The sequence below is a fragment of the Lathyrus oleraceus genome, chromosome 7 (assembly GCF_024323335.1).
Source record: "Lathyrus oleraceus cultivar Zhongwan6 chromosome 7, CAAS_Psat_ZW6_1.0, whole genome shotgun sequence".
Lineage (NCBI taxonomy): Eukaryota > Viridiplantae > Streptophyta > Magnoliopsida > Fabales > Fabaceae > Lathyrus > Lathyrus oleraceus.
In genome coordinates this window covers 222,829,866-222,846,377 of record NC_066585.1, presented here as the reverse complement: position 1 = coordinate 222,846,377, position 16,512 = coordinate 222,829,866, and the positions used below count along the sequence as shown (strand labels likewise).

The following is a 16,512-nucleotide window of genomic DNA, read 5'->3' as shown; positions in this document are numbered from 1 at the left end:
GAGTTCCTTGTTTGGATGTCTGTCTCCACTTAAAATCAACCCAAACTCATCAAACTTGTTTTCCGCCCTTGTGCGACCCCAAAAACATTTTCAAAAAAGAGCATGTTATATCCATTTCGACACAAAATAAACAAAGATTTTAGCCTCCAAGAGAGAGCAGCAAGTAAAGGTTTAACCACTCAAATACAATCTAAGCATCACTCTCTAAAAGCAATCAATCCAATAGTTCTCTTTTAGTAGAACTATGTATGTCTTGAGTTCTTCATAACCCCTAAAGATACGTAGGAGCAAGATTGTGAAATCTTGTCCAACACATTAATGTTAAAAAACTCTAAGTCTTTCATTTCTTTCTTTCTTGTTTCTCACTCGATAGACAGAAGTTCGCAAACTAATATCACATTGATACTCTTGCATGAAACTAACTAAATGGGTTCCATCAAATACGATGAATATGAGGGGTGCTAATACCTTCCCCTTGTATAACCGACTCATGAACTCGATTTGGCTGCGACGACCTTTTCTTTTTGTTTTTCATGGATTTTATCGATATTTTCCTTTTTCTTCTTTAGAAATAAATAAAGTTTGGTGGCAACTCTATTTTGTTTATATTTCGTGCGTTTCTTATGCTCGGGTATTTTTCGCGTCGCGACAGTTTGTGTCCAACCCTTATGTTGATTGATTGATTTGTTTTGCTTGGTATACCTATTTTTGCATAACAAATCTGGATGGAAATGCAACTAATATTGCTTTGGTGTGGTCTGTTGCTCTTGGTTCTCCATTCACTTTTGTCACTACTTTTGAGAATGAATATAAGAGACTCTAAAATGTGTTATTTGTTGTTATTGAAGATTTAATTTGTAATTACTGCATTTGTGATTTTTAAGCATTTTACTTGGTGTTTTTCATGGAATTGTCTAATCCTTATATAAGTGATACACCTATAGTGGAATGGGTAAAGATATGGATTATCTATAACAATATATAAAGAGAATACTTTGTTTTGGTGTAGCCCTTTTTCCTACCATTTTTACTCTTACTTTATTGTGTAATTTACTTAATAAACCACTATTATCAAATTCCATATAACTTCCTACTATTAACTTCCATTTTCTATTATTAACTTCTACATACTGTAATTTTTTTAAAATTATATTTAAATATAAAATATGATTTATATTTTCATTGATTCACATTAAAAAGCGGACAGACGGGCACTCACGTGCCCGTCTGGACACTAGTTAAAATAATGTCGAGAGTATAATAGGAAATATATCTAAAATCATATTAGCTAAGGTTGTATTTTCATGCTCATCTAACTAAAAATTATCTTCTTAGGACTATCACCCTCCAATAAAACCGTAAAATAAGTGTTGCTTCAGTAATATTTTGGAGTTTTGGCATAATCTCTTATATTTTTTTATATGGACAGGGCATACTAGTTGTAGACAATTTTATTACTGTTTACTATATTTTAGAGTCTTATTTTGATAATCAACATTTCACAATTCCATAATTATTTTAGTATTAAAATTAAATAATTTATGATTGATGATACTTAGTTGTTTTTGTTTTGTAGGTTATCATTTTAAATATGAACCGTTTATTTTTTTAGTTTGATGGCAAGTTTGTTTAAATGTTACTTGCTTGTGGAGTTTCTTCTTGATAAGAGAATCTATAAGGTTATCAATAATAATAAATAATTATACTTAAACTCATTTCCAGTTTATCATATATTATCCTTTCAATTACGTTGTGTTGTCTACTTTTATTGGTTGCAGAGGCAATATGGTTTGGTTTTTGAAAATAAAAAGAAAAATAGTATTATCTATATAAGTCTTCATGACATGTCCCATGTGTAAAATTAATTGTTCGTATTGATTGTAATACTAACATATTCATGTTAACAAAGATATGTGATTATTGAAGGTGTGAAAAACATAAGAAAATGAGGGTTTGAATTGGGTTTTTAAAAACAAAAACTTCTTACCATTTCAAAAACTCCACACAATCAAAAGAATAAAGAGAGAAAGACACAAGGAATATTTTTGATGAATAGTATTATCCAAAAGAGCGGTTGTCCACTAACTGATTAGTGATAAGTGTGATGAATAATGTTATCCTTCGCCCACGTTTTTAGGACTGGAAGAAATATTTTGATTTTTACTATATACTATTTGATCACGTATCTACTTTGATTTTTTATCTTTAAATTCATTAGCTTCTGATGAAAAGTTGATGGAGCATGAAGAGAAGAAACACAAAGTTAAAATCGGAATCTTCAGTCAGAATCTTGACCACATCAATGTCTGACTTGAGATCTTCAGAGTCTTCAGCTAAGTCACAAAACTTTAGAAACTTTAGAATCTTCAGTCAGAACCTTGACAACGTCAATGTCTGGCTTGAGATCTTCAGAGTCTTCAACTAAGTAACAAAACTTCAGAAGTTTGTCATTCTTCAGAAGCTCAATAATCAGAGTTACATATAAAAGCAGAAGCAAAGAGATCATTGCAACAACAACATAACGTCTTTCCAGAACTTCTCAGGAGTGAATCAGCGCAGAAACAGAAAGAGCATTGTAGCAGCAACATAGTATCTTTCATAACTTATCAAGAGTATTTCAATGTAGAAGCGAATTTCATAACAAATGTTCAGAAACTGATGACGTTGTACGTCATACATTCAGAATCAAAATTGGTTGCTAAAGCTACACAATAACAAATCATTAGAGTTCAGAATTTTCCTCACATAAATACTATATTGTTATCATCAAAACTCAAAGGTATAGATGCAAAATCATATCTTGTTTTAACAATCTCCCCCTTTTGATGATGACAAAAACATGTATTTTGATGAACAATTTTATACAGGGTAATCATAGAAAGATACATCACACAGTAGCACAAAGCTCCCCTGAGATGTATAATCCCAAAAAGATAAAATTAGAATGAAAGAACACTTTCTAGATTAACCTTTTTGTAGAACCAAAATGATCTTTTAACAGGATCTGGTTTGTCTTCAGAAGTTGCTTGACCTTATCCAGAACACTGGTTGTCAACGTCAACATTTTGATGAACTTTACTTCATAAGCTTGGTTCTTTTTGAAAGATCTTTAAAGCCTGGTTAAAAACATTTTTAAAAGAGTTTCAAAAGCTTCGGATGTTCTTGACTTTCCCTGAAAAACAACTAACAAAATATGCTTCAAAGTAGTTGTTAGCATAAACATTAAAAATGTTTGGGTTCTGATTCACGAACATAGGTATATCAAAATTAAATATGTTTCTCCCCCTTTTTGATTGATCAAAAATACATAGACAAAATAAAATAAGGAAACAACATGATTTTATTGATACCAAATGCCAGAAGGCACAACAATACAAAAATACTTAGACAAAATAACACAAAAGTGCATAAAATTTTGAAAAACTAAGGATTTGGGTTCTGAGGCGGAGGAGGCGACAGTCTGGAGAGAATTATTTTAAATAGAAGATCTTGCTTGTCTAAGAACTATCTGATAAGAGAACTTTCTTCCTTCATTTCAGCAAGAGTCTTCAGAATTGCTTCAGGAATTATCTCAGAAGAAGTTCTAGCAACATTTTGATTCTTAGAAACAACAATTTATTGTTCTGACTCACTGTCTCGAGCTTGTTGTTGATCTTCAGAAGCAACTTTCTTTCCTATGTCAAGTTGAACAAAAACATCTTCCATGACTACCTTTGGCTGTATAGAAGCTTCCTCAATCTCCTTCGCTTCTTCCTCAATTTCAGGAGCAGGAAGACATAATGGAGCAAGTTGTAACTGTAAGGCTTCTATTGTAGGTTCAAACCTTGAACGAAAATTACTTTCATAAACTTTGTATCTAAAGTTCTTCATCTTTGAAATATTATAATTAACCCATCTCTGATAGGCTTCCCAGGCAGTACCACTCTTTGTTGGATTAGTGGATATAACACTAGTCCACAAAGTAGTGTAAAGACAACTTTTTGAATCTGATTCAAATTTCTTTAAAATCTTACCAACATTGGGTTGTTTAGGCTTAGGTTAGCTAGGATATCTGATAGAAATATCAGTGATGTTGAGGTTAAAGTTTGGTCTATAAACATTTGAAATGATAAGAGAGAGAAGGTCTGAATATTGTTCAACATCACCAGAATCAGATACATCATGCTCTGGTTTGAAGTTGAACAAGATTTGGTCACCAGAATCTCTCAAAGGAGATTTTCTGGGTGTTTCATTTGGATTTTGAGATTGGGGAGCAAAAAAACTTTGAGACAATGGTGTAATGGGTGATGAAAGAATTGGATGAGGTGGTGTTTATGGTTTTTGTTGTTGTTGTAGTAATTGATTTTCTGAAACTATAAGAGTTTTTGCAACAGGTTCTAAAGTGGTTATATGACCAGGTTTTAGTAGATGTTGTTGATAAGATAAAAATATTGGATTTATACTTGAGAAGGTGTTAGATGGATGTGGAGGTGGTGATGTTGGTAAGACATTTTCAGAAACATCAGTATCATAAACAAAAAGATTTATGGTCGTATGAGACTTACCAGAAGTGGGTTGGTCAACACCAGAAGTATCTTTCAAAATCGTTGCTTTATGGAGCTCACTAAGAGGCGCATCATCCAGAACCATTTCCACTCCCTTCTTCATCTTCGGTGGTTTAGAAGTTCCTTCTCCCTGAGCCACTTTCTTCTTGCTGCTCTTCTTCCTCTTCTCACAAGCATATGGGTAGGTTTCTGGAAGGTTGAAAGGATCAACCAATGGATCAACTCCTTCCTCAATATAGCTAGCAAGGTAGTATGCCAGAACATTTGGAGGGTTAATCTGAGTGAAGTTTGGTAAGTTTGCAACAAGAACTCTTATTCCACAAATATCTTCCTTGGTAAGAAGGTAATCTGGTTTGACAACTCTAGAAATAAGACCCATGCTCTTCAGATTCTTTCCCCATAAGACTTTTCCAGAATCTGTGACTAACTCAGTAGTTAGTCCATTAACCAAAAGGTCTTCAACAATACCATTCTTCACCAGAATGTTTGAGATCAGTCTTCCATTGATGATAAACTCCCCCTTTTTGGAAGAACTTCCAATTCTGGTTTCTCTTATTGAATCCCTCAGAAACCTAAACAAAATAGCTGGAAGCGCCAACTTGATCCCTTCCTCTAGCAAGGATAACATGAACTTCTGATTTGTGTTGATGTAGTCAGAAGAATGGGTGTTGGGTCTGTGATAAACTCAGCCCAGGATTATTTTAAAACATACTCTCAAAGTATCAGTTAAATTTTTGGCACTAGGATTCTTTCCATTATCAAAATCCGTTCCTTCTTTGAAGATTATTGATGCTACAATCTTCCTGTGGGATTCTTCCTATTAGATTTGACGTTATAAACCTTCTTCCCATAACCATTGTGAGAAATCAAATATGCGATGGACTTTTCTGTAACCACAATCTTCATGTTCATCATATAGGAAGTGATTATGTCTTTGTCCGCAACATAAATCTAGAACTATTTAACGAGAATTGGATAAACTCGTCCTTCTAGTCTTTCAAAGTGTTGATTCTTAATATTGGAAGCAATTTTGGTAAAACAAAGAGTGTTCACAAGATGTTATGTGTGATGTCTTAACATAAGATATCATATGTACCTGCTGGAGTTTAAGAACATGTTCATACAGGATTGTTTCAAAATGTCATACACAAGATCATGGCATCTGATATGGGATGTACCTGCTGGAGCTTAAATGCAAGACATGTTCATGCAGGATTGTTTCAAGATGTCATACACAAGGTCATGGCATCTGATATGGTTGTACCCGCTGGAAGTTATAAAAGGAATTATTGAATTATGCAGGATTTTTCCAGGATGTCAGACCCGATGTCATGATGTCCTGTACATAGAACATTCAGTGTGAATGTCTGGTGTTTTGTGATTGCACAATTAGTGGCAATTTATGTATGATTGAAGATTTGATTAGCTGGCGCATTCAATCATGGATTACAACCTGATTTACTTATTTTCCAAGGAGATCTAACCAGCTGTTATAAAAAGATTTGATTGGAAAATAGATTTAGGGTTTTCAAGATGTCCAAGCCCAGCTGAAAGCTTCTATAAAAAGGGACTTAGAAAACCTGGTTTACAACACAACCAATACTGAGCGAAATATATAGAGAGAGAGCTAGGGTTTGTGTCTGTTTAGTCGTGAGACTTGTAAGCCATTCAAGTCATCTTTTGATGATTGAATTGGACTGATTTGTGGTTGTAATTTGTCACTCTAAAGCTGTTAAGCAAGAGTGTGTGTCTACTTGATCAAAGCTGTGAAGCAAGATCAAGTGTGTGTCTTCTTGATCAAAGTTGTGAAGCAAGATCAAGAGTGTGTTTTCTTGATTGAAACTGTGAAGTAAAATCAAGAGTGTGTTATTGAAAAGTGTTTTCTTTTCTCAAGGGATTGTTGTTTAAGATCACAGGTGTGATTGTAGGGAAGTGAGTGGGTTCTCATATCTAAGAGTGCTTAGGTAGAAATTGCACGGGTAGAGATTAGGTGAGAAAGACTGTAACTTGTTGAAGTGTACGGAGAGTCTTTGAACTGATTCTATTTTAGTGAATTTCCTTCCTGGCTTGGTAGCCCCCAGACGTAGGTGAGTTGCACCGAACTGGGTTAACAATTGCTTGTGTCTTTTGCTTTACCTCTCTATATCTTTCTTCTGTTAGTGTAATTCAGATATTAGTATCGTGACATTACATTCGACATCTCATATCTGATACCAGAATTTCAATTGGTATCAGAGCAGGCATCCTGCTCTGGTTCTGGGTGAGATCTAGGGACAATACTTTCTGGTACAATGGAGAGAGATGGAGGATCTGTTCATAGACCACCAATCTTGGATGGTTCAAACTATGACTATTGGAAACCTCGAATGGTAGCCTTTCTAAAATCTCTTGATAACAAGGCTTGGAAAGCTGTGTTAACAGGCTGGGTGCATCCTGTCATTTTTAAAGAAGGAGAAGCCACCATTGAGAAGAAGCCTGAAGAACAATCGTCCAAGGAGGAAGATGATCTAGCCCTTGGGAATCCTAAAGCATTGAATGCAATATTCAATGGGGTAGACAAGAACATTTTCAGGTTGGTAAACAACTGTGAAGTGGCCAAAGATGCTTGGGACATTCTCAAGACCACTCATGAAGGCACCTCTAGGGTAAAGATGTCTAGACTTCAGCTGCTCACCTCCAAGTTTGAAAACTTAAGGATGGAAGAAGATGAAAACATTCATGAATTTTGCATGAGTATCCTTGAAATTGCTAACGCCTCAGGAGCCCTGGGAGAAAAGATGATAGATGAGAAACTGGTAAGGAAAATACTTAGGTCACTCCCTAAGAGATTTGCAATGAAGGTGACTGCCATAGAAGAGTCTCAAGACATTTCTAACATGAGGGTTGATGAGCTAATTGGTTCCCTCCAAACCTTTGAAATGGGATTAAATGATGTTTATGAGAAGAAAACCAAAAGCATTGCCTTCATATCAAACCCAGAAGAGGAAAATAGTCAGGATGTTGATGAAGATTTGACCAATGAAGTTGCAATGCTGGGGAGACAGTTCAACAGATTGTTAAAAAAGATGGATGTAAGATCCAAGGCAAATGTCAAGAACATCTCATCTGACATCAGCAATGAAAGAAGGGCAAAGTCAGATGAAAAGCCCAGAGAAGGAAAAGAAGTAAAATGCTATGAATATGATAGGTATAGACACATTAGAACTGAATGTGGAACCTATCTCAAGAAGCAGAAGATGAGTCTTGCTGCCACTTGGTCTAATGAGAGTGATACAGAGGAGGCTGCAAATCTGGTGACTGCATTGACAGGAAAATGGGGTTCTGATGGAGACTCGTGTGATGAAGAAGTAACCTTTGAAGAGTTGGCCTCTACCTACAAAAAGTTGTGCCACAGAAGTGTAGAGCTGTGTAAACAGGTTGAGAACCAGAAGAAGGGGATAACTTAACTTGAGAAAGAGAAGGTAGAACAATTGGAAACCATCTCCAAATTAAAAACAAAAGCAGTGGCTCTGAAGGTCAAGCTAGACAAAAGTCAACAAGTTGAAAGCCAGAAGATAGTACAGCTGGAGAATGAAAAGGCTGAACATGTGGAAACCATCTCCAAGTTAAAAACAGAAGCTTTGTTCTTGAACTCAAAACTAGAAGAGATGACCAAGTATGTAAGGATGTTAAATAATGGATCTGACTCCTTAGACAAAATTCTCCAAACTGGACTAATCACAGGAGACAAATCTGGAATAGGATATAATAAATCCAAGGCTGATATCAGTTACACTAGTTACAAACCTCAAGCCAAACCTAAATGCAGTAATAGTAAGAGTAGTCCTGAGATGTCACAACATCAGAGGAGAAGACAACAGAAAAGGAAACACCAAAGATGGAGATGCCATTACTGTGGGAAATTTGGTCACCTAAAGCCTTTCTGCTATAAGCTATATGGTTACCCTACCTCTGTTCATCAACAGACTCACTATCAATAGCACAGGCCTATCAACAATAAGCAATGGGTTCATAAGACTAATGTTGCAAGTCTAATAGCTCACACTCCCTTTAGAATCTTAGCCAAAGAAGAATGGTATCTTGATAGTGGATGTTCTAGACACATGACTGGAAACATAGACCTGATAACTGATCTTCACCCTTATATTATAAGCCATGTAACCTTTGGTGGTGGAGCAAAGGGTGAAATAAAGGGGATAGGCAAGCTTGATGGTCCTGGAGTTCCTAAACTTGACAATATCCTGCTGGTTAAGGGTTTGACTGCAAATCTAATAAGCATCAGTCAACTATGTGATCAAGGCCTGAATGTCAACTTCACTAAAACTGATTGTCTGATTAGTAACAAAGACAGTGAAGTGATTATGAAAGGAATCAGGACCAAAGACAATTGTTACATGTGGATCTCTCAATTGGATCATTCCTCAAAGTATACCTATGACAAAAAGGAAGGGATGAAGATAAGTACAACTGCTAGAAGAACCCTCAAGAGTAATGAAAGCCAAGCCTGTGGGAAATGTCAGACAAGGATGTCACACCAGAAGCTCAGACTTAACCTTACTCTCATGAGAGAAAAGGTCATGATGGTCCAAATGGGTGAGAGGTTAGATCAAATAGGTGGACATGTGACTAGTTATATGCAGTCTGATATTGGAGAGAGCTTTGTTGGAACTGAGCCACAAGGGGCTATGGGTGCCAAGAACAATGTGGAGAGGATTGAGATGAAGAGTGATAAGACTCCTGATCCTACACATGTGAAAGATAAAAATGAGGTTGATGATGAAAGTATATCAGATAAAAGCAGTTGTTCTCAACTAGGTTGGATGAAACTACTGATAATTGCATACAATGTCACACACGATGTCATGACATTGTATTATGACAACCTGTATGTTGCAACTATGTCCAAAAATCATATTCAGCACAACTAGACCAAGTACATTATTTGATGTCATCACTCAATTAGAAAATATGTGGAAAACAAATTCATAGTTCTACAGCATGAAATACAACTAACTGACAAGGCTGCAAGGGATTTGGATGATATCCAACTTGAATATGTAAGGGGGAAATTAGGGACTTGGATTCTTGAGAAAATATGGCAATTAATATGGAGCAGAAAAGGTAACAAAAATATTGTCTGCCCAATTAAAAGAAAGAGCCACGTTAATAATGAATCATTCCCTAGTATTGCAAATAGGATCTATTCCATTTGCACGCTCTACCTGAACACAACTCTTTCCATCTTCATCAAACTACTCAGAGAACCTCTGCTAGGGCAAAGAAATTTTCCTCAAAAGTTCAACAACATGTCTCAACATCCATCAACACCTAGCTCAAAACCCTTTCATACAAGAACTCCCTCCATGGAGTTTCTAGATGAAGATTTGATGGACGTGACTCCTCTGTGTATGATACCAGGTGATGTCTCAGGCCCCTCTTCCATGGCTGGAACTAAGCAAGGTGACATTCCTGAAAAATCTCCTGATAAAGAGGACATGCACTTTACTGATCGCACCATAAGAAACCTAGTTACTAGGATTCTGAATGAAGAACATGGAGTCAAGGATATTTTTACCCCTCTGTCCAGAAGGGACCCCTCTCCTGAGGTGGAAACCCAAGCTGAAAAAGATGATGACTCATCTAAGACAGAAAAGGAAGTAGTTGCTGAGGGATTATGTTCTCTTGGGAAAAATTTACCTAGCAAGAAACCAGCTAGCATGTCTCCTGATACTGCTGAGGATAACATTGATTTGGAGGAAGAGAGCTCAGGGGAAGAGGAGGACACTTTGGTTCACCATGTGAAACCAAGTGCTGCTAGGAAATTGAAGACTAGGAAAGAAAAAACCGTGGCTGAAATGATGGCATCCAGGACTAGGAAGAAGACTGCTGGTGTAGGACCCTCCAAGTCATGGAGCAAGGTTGAGATTAAGAAGAGGAAAGAAAGTAAGAGTTCTGACTCTGATGAGGATGTCAAAGACGATGTTCCAGACATCTCCCCTGCAAAAAGGCAGACTATTAAGAAGTGTCCAAGCAAAGCTGCAGCTGTGCATTTAGACAACATCTCTTTTCACTTAGAAGACGGTGCTGCTAAATGGACGTTTGTCATTCAGAGGAGGGTAGCGGTTGAGAGAGAGCTGGGAAAAGAGGTTGTTGAAGTAAAGGAAGTCATGGATTTAATCAATAATGCTGGATTGATAAAGATTGTGGTTGCTCTACCCCGATGCTATGAGGGGTTGGTGAAAGAATTTGTTGTAAATATCCCTGAGGAGATTTCTGAAAGGAGCAGCAGGGAATTTTACAAAGTTTTTCTAAGAGGTAGGTGTGCGAGATTCTCACCAACCATCATCAACAAGTTCCTAGGGAGATGAGCTGATGGAGGAATGGATCTAGAGACTACAGACAATGAGGTCTGTAGGATCATTACAGCTGGCCAAGTTAAGGAATGGCCTAGTAGGAATCACCTTTCAGATAGCAAGCTAACTGTCAAATATGCCATCTTGCACAAGATTGGTTCAGCTAATTGGGTGCCTACTAATCATATCTCTACCATCTCCATCAGTCTTGGAAGAGTCATTCATGCAATTGGAACCCGGATTAACTATGATTTTGGAAAGTTTATGTTTGACCAAATTATCAGACATGCCTCCACAAATGCTGTGAAGCTGCTCATTATCGTCCCATCCATTATTTGTGGTATTATCTTGAGTCAACAACCAGGCATACTCAATGCAAATGACATTCCAAGCAGAAGAAAGCCCCCACTGTCCATTCATCATAAGCTGTTTGAGGGAAGTCATGTCAATGATGTTGTCATGACATCTGCCAGAAAAGAGTCTGCATCTCAAGAGAGTTTAATTGATCAGTTGAAGGAAACCTGCAAAGAACTGGAGAATGGTATAAGGGTGGCCAAGGCAAGAAAAGAAGCGTTGGAGGTTCTTATCTGTAGCCTAGAAAAGGAGGAAATGGAGAAGGCTGGTAAGGATTCAGATGCAAAAGCCCAAACCAGTGGCAGCTCTGAAAGCTCTGAAGGCTCTGAAGCTGAAGGTGATACTTCTTCCTCTGATTAATGGTTCCCCCCTTATGTGTTGAAGACTGAAGACTGTATGAGGGGTGCTGTGTGACTGTTGTGACTGTTGTTGTTCTGGAAGACTGAAGTTTATTGTTTTTTTGAAAAATGTGTAATTTGTGGCAGTCCTCATTGATGCCTGTTTGTAATATTTTGGGCTCTTAATGAGTTCCTTGGATTTTTTCATCATCTCAGCTATCACAGCTGTGTATAATGATGGTTTGTACTGCTTAACTGTTATGTTTTAACATGTTTAATGTTATAACATCTGTCCTGACATTCTCTGATAGACTAATTGACATTTATTTTGTCTAAATGGTCACCTTTGGTCAATTTTGACTAAAAGGGGGAGAAGTGTTAATGTGGAATGTGGAAGCAGTTGTGGAGTGGTGAGTTGTATGTAGCTGAACTGAAGGACAACTATTATTGAAGGAAGTGCACAGGTGCTAAAACATAATGTTGTTCTGTTTACAAATGTCAAAGGGGATGTCTGATCTGGTGCACATGTGTTGTTGTTAAAGCAGATGTCAGAATGACATTCTGGCTGTTACAGGTGCTGTTATTTTCATGGAGATGTATGGACAGATTTAGGGGGAGAAGGAGTACCCTTGTGCATTTGTGTGTCTTACTAGTTGCATCTATAACTAGTAATTCTATTTTTGTTGCACAGATTTAGGGGGAGGAGAAGTACCCTTGTGCATGTGTGTATTACTAGTAACTATAAGCTAGTAATTGTGTTGCTTCTGCTGTTGTTTAAACTACTGTTATGTTGTTTAACTGCTGATAGTTTACCTTGTGAACAAAAAGGACAGATATATGTTTTAGCCAAAATTTGCCAAAGGGGGAGTTTGTTGATTCTTAATATTGGTAGCAAATTTGGTAAAATAAAGAGTGTTCACATGATGTTATGTGTGATGTCTTAACATAAGATATCCTATGTACCTGCTGGAGTTCAAGAACATGTTCATGCAGGATTGTTTCAGAATGTCATACACAAGGTCATGACATCTGATATGGGATGTACCTGCTGGAGCTTAAATGAAAGACATGTTCATGCAGGATTGTTTCAAGATGTCATACACAAGGTCATGACATCTCATATGGTTGTACCTGCTGGAAGTTATAAAAGGAATTATTGAATTATGCAGGATTTTTCCAGGATATCAGACCCGATGTCATGACATCCTGTACACAAAACATTCAGTGTGAATGTCTGGTGTTTTGTGATTGCACAATTAATGGCAACCTATGTATGATTGAAGATCTGATTAGCCGGCGCATTCAATCATGGATTACAACCTGATTTACTTATTTTCCAAGGAGATCTAACCAGCTGTTATAAAAAGATTTGATTTGAAAATAGATTTAGGGTTTTCAAGATGTCCAAGCCCAGCTGAAAGCTTCTATAAAAAGGGACTTTGAAAACCTGGTTTACAACACAACCAATACTGAGCGAAATATAGAGAGAGAGCTAGGGTTTATGTCTGTTTAGTCGTGAGACTTGTAAGCTATTCAAGTCATCTTTTGATGATTGAATTGGACTGATTTGTGGTTGTAATTTGTCACTCTAAAATTGTTAAGCAAGAGTGTGTGTCTACTTGATCAAAGCTGTGAAGCAAGATCAAGTGTGTGTCTTCTTGATCAAAGCTGTGAAGCAAGATCAAGAGTGTGTCTTCTTGATTGAAACCGTGAAGTAAAATTAAGAGTGTGTTATTGAAAAGTGTTTTCTTTTCTCAAGGGATTGTTGTTTAAGATCACAGGTGTGATTGTAGGGAAGTGAGTGGGTTGTCATATCTAATAGTGCTTAGGTAGAAATTGCACGGGTAGAGATTAGGTGAGAAAGACTGTAACTTGTTGAAGTGTACAAAGAGTCTCTGAACTGATTCTATTTTAGTGAATTTCCTTCCTGGCTTGGTAGCCCCCAGACGTAGGCGAGTTGCACCGAACTGGGTTAACAATTGCTTGTGTATTTTGCTTTACCTCTCTATATCTTTCTTCTGTTAGTGTAATTCAGGTATTAGTGTCGTGACATTACATTCGACATCTCATATCTGATACCAGAATTTCACAAAGAACTCATTCCATCCTTGAAATGCCAAAGCTCCGCTAATATAAGAAACATTGTCCTCCAGGTTTTGAAAATCCATAATAGTTTCCCAAAGAACCATCAATTCATTCACCGGTGTGTTAAGGGTGAGTTCAGGAATCCCTTCCATTTGGGGTTATTCCATTGCAGGATTATTCTTGTCGGTGACAGAGTGAGGAGGATAATGTTTTTGTTATTGATTTTCAGCCATTGTAGAAGATGAATTGTTGTAGGAGATGAACAATTATGGAGAGAGAGGTTGGCGGTTTAAAAGAGAAAAAATGTGGGGATATTGTAAGTGTACTATGAAATGTGAGTGAAGTGGGTTTATATAAATATTTTAGTAATGAGGAAAACAAGAGATACATCGTCATAGGGGGAAACATACAAGTTTTAACCTAGTTCCAAGAAGGAGAAATCCAATGTGTCACGCTATTATCATACATGCTCAGAAAGTGGGACAGTTGTCATCACTAAGAACCACATGATATCAAACGAAATGACAACCATTAAATGGAATAACTGTTCATAATCAAGAAGATAGACCGATAAGATTGCTTCTGATCAGAATCTTTCTGATTCATGAAACTTCCTTACTTCAGAAAGCTCATGTCTCAGAATCAAACAACACTAAATTATCAGAACCTAATCAAGAGTTCTGGAAGCTTAACATTCTGATAACATCTTTTCATTCTGGGCAAGAGTCCATATATAAAATTTTCAGAATGAAAACAAATCTATCATTAGCAAGGGGTTTTGTAAAGACATCAACCCATTTATGGTCTGTATCAACAAATTTTAAATGGAAAATACTCTTTCGAACATACTCATATAGAAAATGATGTTTAATCTCAATATGTTTAGCCCTAGAATGCAAGATAGGGTTCTTGGATAAAAAATATCAGAAGAATTATCACATAGAATAGAAATGTTACTCTAAAAAATTGGATAATCTTCCAGCTGATTCTTCATTCTGGGTATCTGCGCAATTGTTGATTGCCTCTTGCTAGACCATGAGGGCAGATTGTCTCCCAGAAATTGACAACTTGCAAAAGTAATTTTCCTCTTTATCCTGTCTCCAACATAGTCAGTGTCACAATAACCTACTAACTTGTATTCATTTGATTTTCTATAAAACAAACCAAGATTAGTAGTACCTTTTAGATACCTAAAGATTCTCTTAACAACGGTTAAGTGAGTCTCCCTAGGGTCTGATTAGAAGCGAGCACACAAACAAACACTGAATAGAATATCATTTATAGAAGCAATTAGATAAAGGAGAGAGCCTATCATACCTCTAAATAGCTTCTGATTTACCTTACTACTTACCTCTTCCTTTGCCAGAATGCATGTATGATGCATTTGAGTTTTTGCTTGCTTGTATTCTGACAAGTTAAAATTCTTTAGAAGTTCTCTTGTATACTTGCTTTGGTGGATGTACGCTCCTTCTGAACATTGATCAATTTGAATCCCCATAAAGAACCTAAGTTCTCCCATCATACTCATTTCAAATTCAGTTTGCATTAACTCAGCAAAATCCTTGCACAACAAAGCATTAGCAGAACCAAATATAATATCATTAACATAAATTTGCATAACCAGAATATGATTCTTAAATTTTTTACTACAAAGCATTGTGTCCACTTTCTGGTAAAATCATTTTCCAAAAGGAAGGTACTTAGTCTTGATTAAATATTTTAGCGAACCTTGGTAGATGGTTTTAAACCGTCTCAATTAACATTGAAAATGAAACAAAAATTAAAATTCATGATGGTTTGAAACTGACGCAAAAAAATGTCTAAGGTAGTTCACAAATGTCGTAAATAGTAACGAAAGTTGGAGTGGTGGTTGTCGCATCGCGCGAAAAACCGGCGGGAAAAGAAGAACAACAGAGCCGCCACCGTGCGTTATTTATCCCAAAAGAGGGAAAGGAAACGCTCAGAGTAAACCTGGGAAAAGAACATGGTCTCGCGACCAAAGAGAATGGGTTCGGGAGTCGGTTATGCGAAGGGAAGGTATTAGCACCCCTACGCATCCATCGTACTCGACGGGATCCACGCACACTAGAAAGGAAATTGGTTGCTAAACACTGCTCAAATATTCACACACACACACTGGCTGAAAGAAAGGAAAGAAACTGACTGAAACTGAACTCGGCAGGATGTCGCATCCTGGGCCTACTTAGTCTATCAGGCATAGACATCAGAGTCCAAGTAGTTCGGACTGGGGGAAGGACACATGCTCGCTAGGATATCACATCCTATGCATACGTATCTTCTCGGACGAGAGAAGAATCAGAGCATTCGTAGCTCGGCTGACACGCACACAAACAAACACACAAAGGCAAACGTGGAGCCCGACTGCCAATTGCTGGACTTACATCAGCATCCGAACCTAAACACACGCACACTGGAACCCAAATGCCACTCGATGGTCTTACATCGGCTTCCAAGCTCACAACCACAACAAGTTAATAGGGAGTCGGGGACTCAGCCTATAACCGTCAAACACACACAAACAGACAGACAGCAAATGCTAAGGAGTCGCGGACTCGAGCCTAGCAAAGGTCAGACAACACACACAAAAGAAAGAAAAGGGCGCCCGGAGAGATCAGCTCAATCTCCTGCCTACATACTTCATCTGGTATGAAGATCAGGGCGATGTAGTTCCCCTACGCAGGGATAAGGATCTAGCCTAACCAGATAACAGAGGGAGACACAACTAGGGAGACTACGACTCGAGCCTAGATGTTATCATGCAAATCATCCCTAAGTTAAGGTTTCTAGCTAACTTGCACAGGAAGCAAGCCTATCCTA

The 16,512-nt window shown here is 37.3% G+C and overlaps 1 protein-coding gene across 1 annotated transcript; it reads left to right on the top strand.

Annotated features, from left to right (window-relative positions):
- The first annotated feature begins 9,133 nt into the window (after positions 1-9,133).
- Positions 9,134-10,912, top strand: LOC127103036 (uncharacterized). The gene is made up of 3 exons (XM_051040334.1): positions 9,134-9,326; positions 10,194-10,433; positions 10,533-10,912. Exons 1-3 carry the CDS (start codon positions 9,134-9,136, stop codon positions 10,910-10,912), a joined length of 813 nt encoding a protein of 270 aa, XP_050896291.1.
- Positions 10,913-16,512: the final 5,600 nt, after the last annotated feature.

What these genes read in the sequence shown, in the direction of transcription:
- LOC127103036 (XM_051040334.1), top strand. Translation starts at nt 9,134, where the DNA reads ATGGGTGAGAGGTTAGATCAAATAGGTGGACATGTGACTAGTTATATG. An exon ending in AAATGAGGTTGATGATGAAA is followed by an intron (nt 9,327 to 10,193) that starts GTATATCAGATA and finishes CATCTAAGACAG; the next exon opens with AAAAGGAAGTAGTTGCTGAG. An exon ending in GACTAGGAAGAAGACTGCTG is followed by an intron (nt 10,434 to 10,532) that starts GTGTAGGACCCT and finishes ACGATGTTCCAG; the next exon opens with ACATCTCCCCTGCAAAAAGG.